The sequence below is a fragment of the Callithrix jacchus genome, chromosome 3 (genome assembly GCF_049354715.1).
Source record: "Callithrix jacchus isolate 240 chromosome 3, calJac240_pri, whole genome shotgun sequence".
NCBI classification, from domain to species: Eukaryota; Metazoa; Chordata; class Mammalia; order Primates; family Cebidae; genus Callithrix; species Callithrix jacchus.
In genome coordinates this window covers 128982502-129000530 of record NC_133504.1, presented here as the reverse complement: position 1 = coordinate 129000530, position 18029 = coordinate 128982502, and the positions used below count along the sequence as shown (strand labels likewise).

Genomic DNA, 18029 nt, shown 5'->3' with positions numbered 1-18029 from the left:
AAAGTATTGCAGAATAACATTTATGGTTTTAGAAAAATCACACTGCCATGTGTGTACCTATGCAACAATCTTGCATGTTCTTCACATGTACCTGATTAATTTGATTTATTCTTCTTAAGAATTTTTTTTTAGGTTTTACCAAAATACTGATGATATTCTGTCAAATTCTGTTTCTTAGATTGAATAAAATGAACTTCTTAGTGGTTCTGAAATTAAAAAAAACAAAACAACAACAAAAAAGAAATTTAAATGAAAGACAAACTTTTGCTTCTTTGAATTTTTGGAAGACAATATTATCAGGATCCAATGTTTCATTCCTTCTTTCCCTGCCATCCAAATTTCTACTAAAGTGTAAGGTACATCATGAAATTTGATAACGTACAGTGCAATGCCCATTGAGCAGACTGAATAAAGGCCATTAATATAGCAGGGAGGACATCCTTTTAATATCTTTATTCTGATATCCACTTATTCTTTATTTACATATGCTTAATGTCTTAATTTTCTACAAGTTGTAACTTATAGTCACAGAGTTTTTAAAAAATTTATGAGAGCCCTCTCATTTTATGCATCTATAATTCTAGGTTATACATAAGCCTAAGTATAGAGGTCCATGGGGCTATATAAAGAATTTATTTGAACTTGAAATCCAGATTTTGTGAAAGAATAAAATGTCTCGAGATTTTGTTAAAATGAGTCTGGCAAGTCTTGGCCCAAAGTTACACTGAGAGGGAGTCTGTATTCCTTTGAAGGCAAGAGTATAATTAATATTTTCATGGAATGTATGAAAAATACATTCTATGAAATACTTTCTATATCATACTTTCATATAAAGTATGATATAGTATTATTAAATCATATTAACATTTCACTGGCAGAGATTTTACTTTGTTAAATGCTGTTAATCTCATAACCCATAATCCCTACCTTTTTACTGCTATTTCTGTTATTGTTGCCTCTTTATTTTTGGCTAAATTACAATTTTAAAATGAGTACACAGAAACCCGATATTATATATTGAATGACTTTAAGTAAATAAATATCCCCGCTATTCATCGAGGTAAGTGATCTAGTGACCAGAATGAAAAGGATATACGTTGCTAGCCCCTAGCACAGTATGCCCCTGCGTAGAAGTTTCTTGGGTTACTTCTAGTGAGTGATTCCAATTCTTGGCAGTCTGATCCTACACGTTATATAAATTCCAACTCCTGCATCTGTTTAGGTGAGCTGTTGGCTAAATAGATGTGTAGTGAAATTAAACAGTATTTATTTGTTTTTTAAATGGTGATTTTTAGGACTGGTTATGCCCCTTTTTTTTCTACCCCTTTCCTTGCATCCCATCCCCTACTCATCCTTCTCATGCATATTTTTTGAGAGCCTGTATATACTAGGAACAGGGTTTCAGTCTGGTAAAAATTCACAACCTTGTGGAGTTGAGATACAATAAATAAAATATTCTAGTATAACGAGGTAAATATTATGACACCATCAAAGCACAGCAGAGAAACACCTACTCTGGTTTTTGAGGATTAGGGGAAGCAATTTAGAGATTATACCTAACACAAACACACAGATATTTGCATAGTATGTGGTCACGCATTAAAAAAAGATGTTATTGACGTCCCAGAAATAAGACGGTAGTGACTCAGTGTGAGCTGATACACCTGTCTCCAGTATAATGAAGGAAATATAATGTCTCAACTGTGGGTTGATATTTGCAAACTACCTGATTTTTCTAGAAGAATGATGTCACATAATTTAAAAATATTAATGCTTTTCTAATTTCTAATGTATTTTCAATGGCTAACATAGTTAAGACCAAAGGGAAACTTTCATTATGTACATAATAGAGTGGAAAATGTCTCAGGTTAGTTTAAAAAATATAAATGTCAGTCCTGGCTTGGCAGTTTAATAACTATTTTGTTTTGACCAAGTCATTTAACTTAATTAAATCTCAGTTTCTTCTCTGGAAACAAGAGAAGGTCAAGTAAGATAGTTTTAAAATTTCTTTCCAAATGTGTACATCTCACTTTTCTAAAAAATATGGTTTACACTAATACTTAAAATAAACTATCTTAATAGCTTTAAAGTTCCCACTCCTAGGAAGTGCTTAAAAATTATTTTTTCTCTTGCTCCAAGTAAAATTTGTCCTTGTCCTACTAGTCACATACAGTCCCCACCACACTAGTCAAGACTCGTCAGACTGGTTCTGTTGAGATCATCAGTGACTTATTTCTTCACTTCAATTCAACCCACAAAGTCACTGATGGAGCTGGATGCACACACTTGGATGTAGACCTCAGTCTTCACAGGACTCTTTATTGCTGGTCAGCAATGTATCGGTGAGTTTCCTTTTTCTTTCTTGAAGTCTTAAGGTAACTTTTGGTTTAAAACAGCATGAGCCACACCAAGGAATCTGTAGATTTTCAATTTATTATTATTATTATTTTAAATATAGAAACATACTTGTGAGATCTGACACAAAATTATATCAAGAAAAAGATTTCTATTCTTTCTCTATTAGTGTTTCCTGTCCTCTCATGTTGTATCTCACAGTGTTTTTCTGTATACCTTTAGAAGGGTCCTACACAATGTAAAGGCACATGGTGTTTGACAGCTGTCTTTTAGTCAGTTGTTTGCCTATATGTTTCAAGAAATATATAACATATTTTTAGCTTGGGCTTCATTTGTCTTATTGAGAAATACTTTTATTTTGTAAGATGTACATAAAAAAAGTCTGAAATGCAGACCAAAACTATGTTTATTTCTGGAAATAGTTTAAAATTTAAAAGTTGTAGATGTTTTGAAAGAACCAGAAACAACTGAATAAAGTAATATGACTAATTTATTATAGCCTGATTTAAAAAATAAATCCACTGATATACCTGGCCATAGTAAACTCCAATATGCAAATCATGATCATTTTGAGGTTGTTTTCTTTCAAAGTTAAAAACTAACCAGTAACAACATTTTAGGGTACTAATTTTGTCTTTGAAAATAATTTTGTCTTCTGATTCAAATTTATTTTCTCTGATTCACATACTGGCATATAATTTTTTATTAGTTTTTAGTTTGAGAAGAAAACAGTTTCAAATGTTAAACTTTGAATGAGATCTGTGGTCTTCATTTAACATAGAAAAACAGATTCTGTCATCAATTGAAAGTTCTACATCCTTGTTATGAGAAACTTAATACTCTTCTGTACATGTTCATGAAGCAACTAAAAGCTACAGATACTAAAAATTTTGTCAGACTTTTCAAGGGTCCCTGCTTTTTGCTAGTATTTCTTTATAACCAATGATGGTTTTGTATCCTATTCTCTTTTGCTCATTTCTTTAAGAATACTATAGAAAACAGTGCTTCAAGAAAGCTTCCAATAAACTTAACATACTAAATAGATTCCAAGCCTTATCTATGGTATATGTGAGTGAGTTGGAATTTAGTTATAAATATGTAGAGGAGGAATAATTTGGAAATACTGGAATGATTTTTTCTGAATGTAGTCTCTAATTTGACAAAAGATGTGCCTATTTTTAAAAATCTTACTGCAGAATAAATGCAAGTAATCTCTTAAGGAAAAAGCCAAAAACAAAAAGCAACCAACCAACACACAGAAAATCTTCTCGATCTGAAGATTGTATAAAAGATGAAGCACATCTGTGTTTGAGTGAGTCTAAATGAGAGAAAATGACAGCATGTACTAAAGCAGAAAAAGATTAAGTTTATTATTCACATTTGCTGTTGTAAATGTGCCAACCAGAGTGTTTTTGAGAAAGAGCGAGAATTGAAATCCTAGGGTATAAGTAGACAATTTCTTTTTAAGGTAATTGGTATATAACTAAGAAAGAATATAAGAAACAGGTGGGGAATTTTATTAAAAAGCATGCTTCTTCCTTTCCAGTGAGATTTCTGATAGCCTTCTCCCTGACTCTACCTGAATAAGAATTCGTTTTTTTTTAGAATTTAAGGGCAGGAAAAAATTTAGACTGGGTAAACATTCTTCTTGTACTGCCATTTTCTCCAAACTCTTATTTTGGACTATTTGGGCATGAAGAGATCAACACATGAATCTTATAAACACACGACAGAAAGAGATCTGAGAAAAGAAGAATGTATTCATTAAATATACTTATTGGTGATAGAAGTGTATGCTAACTATATTTATCAGCAACCACTGAGAAGAATGAAAAGTAAGCAGACTGAACTCATAGGCATCAACATTCACACATGTTTAGATGGATGAAGGTGAAATGAGTAATACTCAAATGAGACAAAATGTACAGCTTTAATTTTTACTTAATAGGGTAAGCACTGTCTCTCAAAGTGTGATCCATAGATCCCTACATTACAGTGCTTATTAAAAATAGAAAATCCAGCTCTCATCCCAGAAATTCTAATGGTCTCTGATTGAGACATAGGAATCATATTTTAAAAATTTACACAATATAATTCTTATTTACCCTAAAGTTTGACAATCACTAATAGTGTAAAGACATTAAAAAAGAAAAAGAAACATGTAAGGCTGAAAGAAATTAAACCATAAATGAAATAAGCCAGTTGTTAAAAGAAGTAGGTCTTTGTTTTGTTAAATTGGTGTAATTATATCTTAATGGGAGCTGCTCTCTCCCAGTCACCTTTCCCTTCAAGGGAGAAGAGTACTCATTTATGCAACCTGGTGATGATTAAGGAAGAGAGGACAATTTCAGGAGGGAGAGGAAACTGAAGGGAGAATATAGACATTTTGGGTAGTTTATGTTTGATAAGGAGGATGACTTTATTTGGATCATAAACATCTATTCATCTATTTGTTTACAGAAAAAACTTTGATATAAAATTAATCCAGCCATGTCACCCTGTGACACTAGTCAGTAGGAATATTGAAGGGACACTCCTTTGAGGCTTAGGCCCAGAATTGCTATATTATTGTGCTAAGTATTTAACATGTGCTCACACATCTCCTTCAACTAGAATCAGCCCTGATCCATATAACAACTTTTAGTTAGTTTTCACTGCATACTAAGTCCTGTGTGGAAGAAAACTATCTATTAAACACCTACTGTATATTGTGTATTTTGTTAAATGCAATTTCATTAAATTTTGGTAACACTCAGAGAATCGGTTACTGCTTTTATTTCTTTTAAAAGATGAAGTGCCTGTAACTCAGATTGCCTAGACTGTTAGTAAGTGTTGAATCTAGAATCTAATCCTGATCTTTCTGATTTTAAAATCTATACTTTTTTCCCTATAACATATTGTCTACCATGTGTAGGAAGCTAAAAGTAGAGTCTTTGGAAAGTTTGCAGAGAAAATAGATGGTAACAGAGAAATAGAAAACAAACCCACGCATATCCACACATGGAGAAAATGTAGGTGCATAGATTTAAAAAACAACAAGATGTGAAGATTAATATAAAATCACACACATTCTAAAAAGAAGTGTGGGGATATAATTTTACTTTCATTTATAAGTTTTAAAAACATTTTAAAAGTGCACTTCCTGCCCTTATACAACCTACTTTGTATTGAAACATAATAAGCAGTGACCTAACTTTTCTGCACTGTCTCAAAGGTGATCAGATTATAGCACTTTAATTACATCATCTCTGTTTTCTAAAAAGGATTACATTTGCTGTACTGTGAAAATCACGTTTACCTTAGAGTAACATTTCATGGAACTAATTCATTGGTCTGTAGTAACTGCTTAATGGATCTTTGTTATTCTGTCATTGTTGTCTGCTTTCCTCAAAAAATATGTCATTGCTTAAATGACATAAAGAGAAAGTAGATAGAAACAGTCCAGAAAAATATAAAAAATAGCAGTGTCATGCGCTTCCATATCAGCACTGAGATTTATAAGCACGCCTGATGGCTTTAGTGCTCTTGAATGAGGTACATTGAACAGTTGTGAAGCAGGTATTCTGGAAGGGTAGGTGGTGAAATGGGTTCCCTGGCTTGTTTTATGGCTCTATCAGGGTTAGAGTTTAGAGAAATTCTTTAAGTGCACTCCTTTGGATCTGCTCTCATTGAAGATAATGGATGAGAATCGTGAAGAATACTTTCACATTTTCAGGCTTTAATAGGTTGAAATGACTAGATTAAAAAGAAGGAAGGTTTCAAGAGGTTGAGAAAGAAAAATGGGCTGCAGAAACACCTAGTCATGCCAGAACCTGTAAGCCCAGCCTTCTTCTCCTGGGTACACATGGCCTGGGTGGTTGTGTAATTTCTGAGATTTTTAGAATAGTAGTTCTAAGATGATAGAACTAATCTTAGGGGGATCCAAAGTACTATGCAGGCATATTTAAATTCTATTTTGCAACCTTTCATCTGAAGATGTCAGACGATATCACTGTTTTGAAGCTGCAAAAGCAGACGCAGAGGGATTTAGCACTTTGTTTAAAGTTGAACTGTGAGTCAGTGCAGGACAAAATAATAATTGCTATCTTTAGTTTCACATGTACTAACTGCAAAATACTGTCCTAAAACATCATGTGCATTTAAACTTCATATCAACCTATGGTTATGTTATTATACTCATTTTACAGATGAGAAAGATGAGGCTCAGACAGGTAATATTTTTTTGCCAAGGGGTAATAAAAGGCAGAACTGATGGTTAGCCCAGGTCTATCTGACTTCAAAGCCTATGCTTTTAATCACAATGCTATCCATCCTCACAATGTCTCCTTCGTCTACCTACATGGTTCTTTTACTACTTTGATTTATTTGACTTATTGAATTAAAAGATAAAAAATTTTATATTTTCAAGAAACATTGTTATGGATGATCTTTGAAGAAGACCTTTAAGGCCAGTGGATAGGAAGCATTGCTGCACACATTCTCTAAAGGAAGGGAAAAAATGCTCAAAGATGAGACAATTTGCATGTGGCCACAGGAATGGGTGAGTCAGTCAATATCAGAGATAGAGTCTGTCCTTCCAATTCACCTGTATACTGAAGTCAATATAGTCAAATAGAAGAGTTAAATTAATACCGGTGACGACATAACCCAAGAAATATTATTGTTATTGTTATTATCACCATTTAAACTTGTACAAAAATATAGGGCCCATTTAAAATTAGTCACTTCACATTAAATCTTGTCAGGTCACATTTAGTAAAATTTAGGGAGGGTACATATAGTAAAAAAATTATTTTATATAAATATGAGATGACACAAATATGAGATATGACATAAATATGCTACACATATAATTTCAACGTATGTTTTCTCATTTGATACTTGACAGCTCTGAGAATCAGATAATTTTAATATCACCGTAAATTTACAGCTAGGGAAACCAAAAATTAGGAAGACTGAGACTTTTAAATATCTGCGTTAAGTGACTGGTAGAGCTGGAATCCGAGCACACATGTTCTCACTTCAGCCCTGCGCTTTCTAGTACTTCCTGCTGCTTCTGCCAACTCATGATTCTGGGATCAGAAGTACTCCCTTGGCGAAGCACAGTTAACTTTCCTTGGCTTTCAAAAAATTACTTAATTTTAGTGTCTCGACTTTCCTAATGAAGAAAATACCGAAGATAATAAATGAATACTTTAAAAATATTTCAAATCAATTTTTTAATTATATAGTACATTCAAGTCATTGTTAGGCATTTGGGCATAAATCATTTGATTCAACAATAAAGCTATATTTGGCCTTTTAAAAACAGGGTACTGAATGCTTGTTCTAAACCATAGGACAATTGGCAGCTGCCTGACTCAAATCTCAAAGCTGGATGGGTCAGAAGATGAATGCTTTTTAAAGTTTTCTTTACTAGTTGAATCCCTTTTGCACTGAAAGCTTAATACAGATCCTTGATGTTTGGAGCAGAATTGCTGTGGGTGGAGTGGGTTTGAGGCTAAAAGCTCCCTCTACCTTCCCTTCTTTTATTCCCTTAGGCATACGTGAGGCATCTGGGTGGATTTTTCAACCCACTTTAAAATTAACTTTTTATTATGAAAGAGGAAATAATGACAGCCAACTTTTGGGGTGTATTTACTGCGTGTCTGGCATGGTGCCAACTGCCTTGTAAGTATTACTTTACTTTAGAAGAATCATCTGAGTTAGGTCCTATTATTATCTTCATTTGTGTGTGGGGAAACGTAGATTTAGAGAGGATGAGTAATTTTCTTAGAGCCACCTAACTAGTTAAGAGGCAGTTAGGACTAACCCCAAGGTGTTTGATGCCTAAGCCCAAGTCTTTATCCACTAAACGAGAAAATGGAAGTTATTTTCTTAAAGTCATAGAGCTTGTTACAAGGGTACTCTTGACTGGAACGTTGGTCTTCTGATATATTAGTATTATAATTATCAATTGAATCTCAAAATTATGCTGCTAGAGAACATTAAGTTAAAACAATTTAACATCTTTCACATATGCAGAATTTGCAAGAGAATTAGTAAATATGTTTCTTCATGTCATTTTTCCCAAAGATCATTACGTGAAAATGGCAATTTACCTTGATTGCAACAATCTGTTTGCATATTATAATAGTATCAGATTTAGCTATGAGTGACAGGAAACCCAGAGTAACAGGGGATTCCATAACACGGAATTTTATTCTGTTTAAAGTGAAAAAATTCCAGAGGTAGGCAAGTAAGAGCTAATAGGGAGGTTCACAAAATAATTAGGAATCTAGGCTCCTACTATTGTGCTGTCCTACCAGCCTGATCATGTGTCTTCCAAATTCTGATCTGTTATGGCAATCTGTGCTTCAGCTAGCACATACGTATTCTAACTAGGAAATGCACATTAGGATTCTAGCCACCAAAATAGAGACTCCGTTGGAAAGAATGTATTCATATGCTGACTCTTATAAACAAAGGACACTATTTTATTTTTTTGGTGGCCATGTGTCTAACCAAAGATCAAGGTTTCTGTTACTAGGAAGAAAAGAATAAATATTTGGGATAGGCATCTAGGAGTTTCTAGTATAGCTGTAGTAAGTTGGAATGATAAGAAGTATAGTCTATTGTGATGAACATAGGCTGGTGGATATACAGTTCTGAAGTGTAGGCAAGTGAGCTGAGCTGCAGTTATAGATTTGGTAGTCATCACCATATAGATATGAATTAAACCCATGGACATTGGTAACGAAACGTATTAAATCTTTTGGGTAAAATAATGCTTTTCTTATAATTTTTATGGTATTAATTTGCACAGACAACTTACTTTATTCTAATATGAGCCTGAGTTTATTTCACTGTTATTATTAAATGCCAGAATATTAGATTATAATTAAGTTGAAGTGAATATATAATGAAAAATTTCATAAATCTTGTGTACCATCCAAAAATTAAAACTTAATTCTTACATATATTTCAGGTTGGTAATTGGGGCAGAAAATTATTTAATCAAGAAAACTCACTTTTCTTGATTAAATATAATAACTCACTTTTTTGATTAAACATTAATAGGGTCTATACATTTTTCAATTTATCTTCATTGCTAAATTAATTCAGATAGAATTTTGTTACATGTAAAAATTTCTAGATTGTCTAAGGAATTCTTGGTGTATGGTTTAGAGTGCTTGCTAAGGAAACGGCAACCTGGATGATGTAACAAGGTGTTAACATGTGGCCCAACTTTCACATTCAGGCACATTTTAATCAGGGTCTAGAGATTTTAAAAAAATTGGTGTATAATAGTTATACGTATTTTGGGAGGTACCTGCAATATTTTGATGCTTGTATGCAATGTGTAATGATCAAATCAGGGTAACTGGGGTGTCTGTCACCTGAAACTTTTATCTTTCCTTGTGTTGGAAATATTACAGCTCTCTTCTAGCTATTTGTAATACACAATACTAGAATACTTTACTGAATACTAGAACCTTTTTCTTCTATCTATACTTTTGTACCCCTTAACCAACTTCTCAGTGCAAGTAGCAAAGTATGATTTGTAAAGTATGCTTTTCAAAGTCTGACTTTCTCATACGCATGGTACTTAGATCATTTCAAATAACTTGCAGTCTTTTAGTTTGACTGCAAATTATTTCAAATTATCTGACATTGTAGTCAACAGAAAAATGAGGCCTTTGAAAAATTACCTTGTCTGATTATTTAATAAAAGCTGAATTTTAAATATAATATTAAACATTTTTGGGTTACTTGAGGCATGGAATATTAGCTTGGATGGAAATTAAAGAACATTTGGATCAATTTAAATTTCCACTGATTTTTTTTTTAACATGTGAAGAAAAGGAGAGCACACAACGTCATACAAGTTGGGGCTCAGGGAATGCTGGAACTCGTGTGATATGGAATATGCTCTCAGATTTCTCATCTGTTTGAACTAACATTAAGACATAGGTCACTTGTCTTCCAGTTTAGAGCTACTTCCATTGTATCACGCAAACTTTCTTGGAGTCATCTAGACAGTGTCAAGAGGAAGAGTTGGTAGGAAGACACCTAACATTAAAAAAAGTTTCTGAAAGTCTCAAGCTATATATTAGCGGCCACAAGAGTGTCTCTAGCTCAGGTTTCTCAGTCATTTTTCTTCTGATACACTTGCCATGACAGCACACTGCCTGTTAATTCTTATTTTTATTTCACACTTTGAAATGTGTACAATTTCTGATGACTGGCTGCAGTGGCATCCCTCGTTAACTTTGCTGTGGGATATTGTTGCTTATAAAGTTGCTGACTCAGATAATACCAATTCATTATCTTGGACTAGAAAGAGTTTGAGGATTAGTGGAAGGAAAACTTAGTTTATATGTCTATAAACTAAGAGCTTAGTTTATAAGTCTATAAACCCATAGCCAATTACTTAATAATATATTTATTTTCTTTTTTGCAACACATCTATCTGCATGTAGTTGCAAATTTCTAGAGATCAGGCAAAGTGTCAACTTAAATATCAGTTTGTAGTTACCTGTGCTGTACCATATCTAGTTGGGAACTTAATAAAGGCCTTGATGATAACTGCAATGGAGGTCAGAGACATTCCTTACTGTTGAGTTGCCACTAATAATTATAACAGTACATCTATCTAACAAAGTCTGTTGATATCATTTGCAATCTTCAAAACCTCCTTTTAAAGGTAGGGGCAAAGATACTGTCACATAAGTTTTATGGTTGGTTGAATAGAGATAGTTAAACTCTGGGTTTTGTTATTTTCTTAAAGTCATAGAGCTTGTTATAAGGAGACCCTTGCCTGGGACCCTGGTCTTCTGTTATATTGCTTATATCATCTAGCAATCACTTAATAGTTAGCAAGTAGTAGAATTTTTTTTGTCATTCACAATATTTACTAAGAACTTACAGCTGTACTAAGTAATATTACATCTTTAAGATGTCCAGTTTTATGCCTAGTATTTCAAGAATCCTTAGATAATTTTTGTAATGTGAAAATACCTTCTGGAGCCATTTCTATATAATTAGAGAAGTATCATCAGGTATTTAAAAATTATCGTAGTGCTTGGTATCTGAATGATTTCATAGCCCCTTACCCTCAGTCCCCACAAAATATTGCTTTTACTAAATAGCAATTGATGCCATTTTTCAGCATTCACCAACATACTAAGAGTATTATAAAACTGAATTTGTTTTTATGCAAAGAATATTGTAGAGGATATAGTTCATTACATTACACAGAATTCCTCTTATGACAACCTAAAACAATTTTATTGCTACTGAACGAAATTGCTGTTTTTATTTATGGGTATATACAGAATCTTCCTGAGCAAGGTTTGCTGGTATTTTTTAGTTTTGTTTTTGAGAGTGTTGCTAGAAAGTCACCAATTTTGTGGCCTTATGTAATGAAATGTCTAAATGAGAATTATACACAGTTTAGTACTATTCCATTTTATATTTGTTACTTGTGTTTTGCCTTCTTTTTGTATTTATGTGTTTAATACCATATACACATACTATATTTATCAGTTAGCTACATATATGCATATATAGTATATATACATATATATGTGTGTTTGTATATATGCATCTATATATGTATGTCTTTATAAGCCACCTTAAATTAGCCTGGTACAGGTGGGATATACATGTAAACATTTATAATTGAAACAATGAATTACCTATCATTTAGGTATTGTAAAAAGGAAATGGAAATAATTTTCTGGTAATTAGACTACCACCTTGTTATAATTGTGACTTCTTTATGAGAACTAGCCATAATTATTATGGTAGGGAATAAAAACATTATAATTCAGCTTATGGGCCTGGCTGATGCTGTTAGATACTTATAGATGTATTTTATCTATCAGTGGATAGGTCAGAAATACATTATTTGTAATTTTATATGGAGAAATTTGCTTGTATTTCTTATTTAAGAAAACAATAAAAATATATAATCTATGCACGTATATACAATATTCTGTTTTATTTCTAATGCGGATATTTTTATGGTCTTGTTCTAGAAAATATGAGAAGAATTAAAGATGTCACCAATGCCTACTGGCATGGGCTTTCCACAAACTAAAACACATCTCAAATAGTTTTGTTGATAGGATAAGCAGGCACAATCCTATGAGCTTAGCTACTGTCAAATACATAACAAGTGCCAAATGTTTATTAATTGATGTTTTAAATCTTAAGCACTCATTTAGAAAATGTGCAGTATCGTAAGGTACTGCTGTTACTTCATTGTGGTTATCTTTTTTATGCATTTGTTTTGATATTGTAACATATAGACATTCAATGACCCCAAATAATATGTGTCACTTGAAATTGATATCATTTAGGTGTGATATCCTGATTTGCATTTGTCACTTTCTGTCCTATGATAAAACTTTTACAGTAGATAGAATACACCGGTGGGAAATAATGTATTTTAAATTCAGGTTAAAGAGAAATGTTAATGACGAAGATTGATCACAATGTGTTTTTGGAAACTGGGCTTTAGTTAAATAGCAACTATTCGTCACAATAACTGAATTGCATTCCTTGTATGCAATATTCCAAGTTATTTTCTAGGTCTAAGAGAAGGATTGGCCCATATTGTGGTATTGATAAATGATCAGTTCATTTTGGTTTAGTCAACTTCATTTCAATTTCTTCTGTGAACATTTCTTGAGCATGAGTTCAGAGAATACAGACAGAAATAAGGCTCAGACTTTATTCCCAGGCAGCTCAAAATGTATACTTAAACATGATGCATTTTGACTAGAAAGCATGAATACACTTGACTAGAGTAGAAGGGATTTTGCACCTGCTCTTGAATACATACAGGCTTTTATGATGCCAGCAAAGAATAGACCCTAAGTTACTCCATAGAAAAGGCAGCAGGAACAAAGTCAAAGAGCTCAGGGGGAAGACAGGACATGTTAGGTTAAGAAAGGCGGATGTAGATTTTAGATAGTCTAAGCCATTGCCTTTATCACGTCTAGAAAGACAGCTTACTGTAATGGAGTGGATTTATAGACTGGGGATACAAAAGAGAAACCTGTTGACAAGATATAGGACAAGTTTTAGTGAGAATTGCCAGACTGGAGACAGACTACATTAGATTTGCCATGAGGGTGAGACTCAAAAATGCAAAGATCATTATAGCTTCCCAGCACAGTTAACATTGACTTGGAGTCAATTGCTAAAGTCAGCATCAAATAAACTATGGCCCAAGGACAAAATCTGACTCATCACTTGTTTTTATACGGTGCTGAAGCTAAAAATGACATTAATATGTTAAAATTGTTGAAAACAAATTAAAAATACTTCATAAAAGAGGAATTAGAGGAAATTAAGTATTAGGAATTTCAGTGCACAGAAATAATGTTTTATTGGAAGAAAATCATGCTCATTAGTTTATGTGTTGTCTATAACTGCTTTTGTACTACAGTGGCAGAGTTGGGTCATAGCCACTTACAATCTGTAGCCCAGGCAACCTAAAATAGTCATCATCTGGCTCGTTACAGAAAACCTTGCTGAATTCTGGCTTACTAGCTGATAATAATGTTTTGGAGCCACTAACTTTATAAATATTGTGAACACATTTGTTTAAAACATCTCAGCTGGACTGAGCTGGTGAAACATGGGAACATGGGGACGGAGAACATCAGTGTTGGTTACAGTTAGGAAGAATAAGCAGAGTTCAAGACCCACTATTGGTCTGCATTTGGTGGTGTGTTGTGAAGAGGCTTGTCTGGTAAATTTTTCTTTGAGACACTGAGTCTTGACTTGTCATTTTCCAGTGCTTGCTATTAGCTTTACTTGCATTAGTGCCCTTTTTTCCCTTGTCGTTTTGTTGTTGCTGTTGCTTTTCTTTTTTAGCGCTATTCTAAAAATGACACATTAATAAGTGATAATAATAATATAGCTCTAAACATATTCCTTGTTTTCTGACAGTTTGGGGCTAAGAAAACAAAAGCATACTTAACTGCTATGTTCATTTTACTTGTCACTAATTATGCATGTCCTCAGATTGAAAAAAAATCATAGAAAGAAAGCTATTAGAATTCAGTCAGTATATCTGAAGGTGATTTTAGATGAAGAGGTGCACATAAGTTTCAACAGATGAAAATAATGACTAGGCAAGTGTTTACGTACGTTCAGGAGGAGGTTAATTATACAAGTGTCTGTAGATATGTAAAATAAATTTATTCCTTCACTTTACTATTTTTTTTTGAGCATACTTCCTTCCACGTCTAATTTGGAGGAATTCAGTATTGAGTCATTTACTGAGAAAATAAAAAAGTAATTAAGGAATAGGGTCAATTATATCTCAAAAAAAACTAAAAAAAAAAAATAGGGTGAATCAGTTTGAAAAACAATGCTCTACAGACTGGGAAAAGAGGAAATAATGTTTCAAATGACAAACATCTTGGTAATGTGGTCATTACCACTGCTACTAGTAATTAAAATAATGATGATAATAATTATCATCCTTGTTATTTGTACAATGATTTTTCCACTTTGGAGCTCAAAGTACTAAACCGCCTTAATCATTTTTATCGCTACCTACCTCATTAGGTTAGGAGGGGTCTGGACTTATTAACCTTGTTTTTCATATGAAGAAATTAAGACAGATAATTGAATCTGTGGATACAAGACTATACAATAAATGAGTTGCTGGCAGGGCTCCGAAATATAATCTCTTAATTATTTATTCAGGGTATTTTTGACTGGATTCTCTTTCTTCTTTGTCCTGTGTTATCCCTTTTGTTTTCTAGCTACCAAGGAGAGCATATCACTAAAATGGTTGTGGGTAATATGGGAAGGCTGGGTTCAGAAAAAGATTCACAATGGTACCTTGAACACTGCAGTGACATGCATTCCATGAAAATACGTGTATAATCTTCCTTATTTTTTTTCATATTTAAAGAATATCTTATGTCTCTCTTTTTTTTGTTTAATTCAAAAACCATAATGTTTGTTCTTAAAAAATCCACTATAAAACAAACAAAACCATAAATTAAAATTTATTCTTATTATTCTGCTTCTTACTGATAATAATTTGTTATGCCTTCCATATATTTTGCTATGCACACACATATATAGTTTTATTATTTATAAAAACTGAAACATAGAATGCATATTATTCTATAACTTTTTATTTTTATTTTTTTCTGAGATGGAATCTTGCTCTGTGGCCCAGGCTAAAGTACAGTAGTGTGATCTTGGCTCACTGCAACCTCTGCCTCCTCGGTTCAAGTGATTTTCCTACTTCAGCCTCCTAAGTAGCTGGGATTACAGGTACATACCACCTCACCTGGCTAATTTTTGTATTTTTAGTAGAGACGGAGTTTCACCATGCTGGTAAGGCTGGTCTTGAACTCCTGACCTTAGGTGATCCATTAGCCTTGGCCTCCCAAATTGCTGGGATTACAAGTGTGAGCCACCGCGCCCAGCCTTATTCTATAACTTTTTAAATTAAAATGTATTAACTTTTTAAATGTTAATACAACCTGAAATTATATTAAAGCCTAATGATTCTTTGCTGAGGTTGAAAAATAAAACCTACCTCATCAATAGAATGACTGCACTATTTACATTTTTGTCTTAAAATTTACTGTAGAAAAATAGAACTTGTCTAATATTTCACAATTCTGCAAAACAGTTGCATGCTTTTGATAATTTCATAATGATTTCTACAAGCACACATTCATTTTCTTCATCTGACGTGTTTTGATATTAGTTGAGAAACCCTTCCCTCCCAGTATTTCCCCCAAAGTTTTGCATACATCTGTTACATGCATCTCCTTTCTTCTGCAACAGGTGAATAGCAAGCATTCAGGGATGACGGAGCAAGAATCAATTTTGGATTTTTTTTGACACAGTTGCACATAAAAAGTAATCTCATTGTGGAGAAGTCTTTTTTATATTGCAGGAATTGCCACTGTAGGAACAGGTGTTTGGAATTCTACTCAAGGGAAAACTGGAGATGGGAAAGGTTGACGAGAGTAAGACAAAGCTTCCCTGGTTATGGCCCGTGAAAAATTACAGTAACAAGAGAGGAGACCAAGCAGAGTCCCTGGAGCCTTCCGCTGCATCTCAGTACCTTCCCCAAGGACAGGATTGTATAGTGATAACACCACTGACTTCTGTGCCAATGCCCTCTATTTTGTGTCCAGTCCAAGCCAGGGTGTAATGATGGTGTGGCAGGGGCCAATATGATAATATCATCACTTCCTGATCCTATATCACCAGGAAACAGAATGTTCTTGATTTCTGTAAAGAAAAAGTATTTATTGTGAATTCCCTTGCTGTTTACACATTCCATGATCTAACTCACATTCATGGCTATCCTGACCCTTACTGACAGATGGAGAAATTGAGCTCAGAGTTTCAATGAGTTGTCCAAGATGCGGATCTGTTAATAAAAGGGCTGAACTTAGAATCCTCCTTATTTTGATTCAACACCCAGTACTCCTCCAGGAGAATACCACATTTTCTTCAAATCCTCCTGTAGCAGACAGTTTGCACTCTAGAAAAATAAGTAGAGCACATGCTGGCATGGTAAATGCCTCAAGAAATACAAAATAACAGTATCATATTCAAACTCCTTAGTCATTTCTGACTTATTTCACATTTTTGGCTTTAGAGTTTGCTTGCCAAATATTATAACCCAAGGGGACAGCACCTTTACCAAGCAAACGAAAATCACGTGGATCAATGTTTTTCAGTAATATGTATTTTTGAAGGCAGAACAAGTGGAAGAAGTTGAGGGAATCTCATGCAAAAAAAAAATGTTCTGTAGCATCATTGGGGCTTAGAGGTAAATCTTAGCTCAAAACCTCAGGTTCTTTAGGAGGGGCCTCTGGTTGTCTCTTCTACGTATCCTCAAAGTTTGGTTTGGAAGTAGATCAGAAAATTAGAGGAAGAGAATTAGCAGCTTTATCTGAAATCTGGTATGCTTCAAGCTATAACACTTTCAAAGACTATTTAAGATTCTAGAATGCTAGAGAAAGCCTTAAAATATTTTTGTAGCTCCCGCAGTGTCTAACTCTGTATCAAGTACATGGCTGGCTCAATAAGTGATAGCTAACACTTAGCATTGCACTTTCTACATGTCAGGCACTGTTACAGGCACTTTATATGTAGTATTCATTTAATCCTCACAATAATTGTATGAGATAGGTATTATCACTATTGTCTGCATTTTATGGATGAGGAAACTGAGGCACGGCACAGTCAAATAACTTGCCTAGCAACAGGAGCCAGAGTCAGGTTTGGCCTCAGCAGCCTGGGACCATGGTGTGTTCTAAACCCAGACAGTACATGACCTTCTAACTGAATGTCCTTTATTTCCTAGAAATATCTGTTTTGTCTAAGGAGAGGATGGTTGTGTGCTCTGAAATAATCTATATATTTACTTTCTTCCTTAGGCCAGATGTGGCGAGGGCTAGGAAAAGAGTTCGTTGGGAGCCCTGGGTTATCGGCCTTGTCACCTTCATATCCCTGATTGTCCTGGCAGTGTGCATTGGACTCATTGTTCATTATGTGAAATATAGTAAGTATAAGCTGCCCTGGCATCATGTGATTTACCCCAAACATTTCCTCATACCTTTCTGTTTTCATTTGCCTCACGCTTGTTCATTTATTACTAGGATTCATTTGCATAGCCTGTACAAAGA

At 33.8% G+C, this 18029-nt stretch overlaps 1 protein-coding gene across 1 annotated transcript in view; it reads left to right on the top strand.

Annotated features, from left to right (window-relative positions):
* The first annotated feature begins 2262 nt into the window (after nucleotides 1-2262).
* LOC100387215 (transmembrane serine protease 11E) overlaps nucleotides 2263-18029 on the top strand; it is a 64801-nt gene continuing 49034 nt past the window's right edge. The window contains exons 1-2 of the mRNA XM_008993241.5: nucleotides 2263-2342; nucleotides 17781-17905. Coding sequence (XP_008991489.1) covers nucleotides 2335-2342; nucleotides 17781-17905 — 133 coding nt within the window. The 5' untranslated portion in view covers nucleotides 2263-2334. The remainder of the gene's footprint in view (nucleotides 2343-17780; nucleotides 17906-18029) is intronic.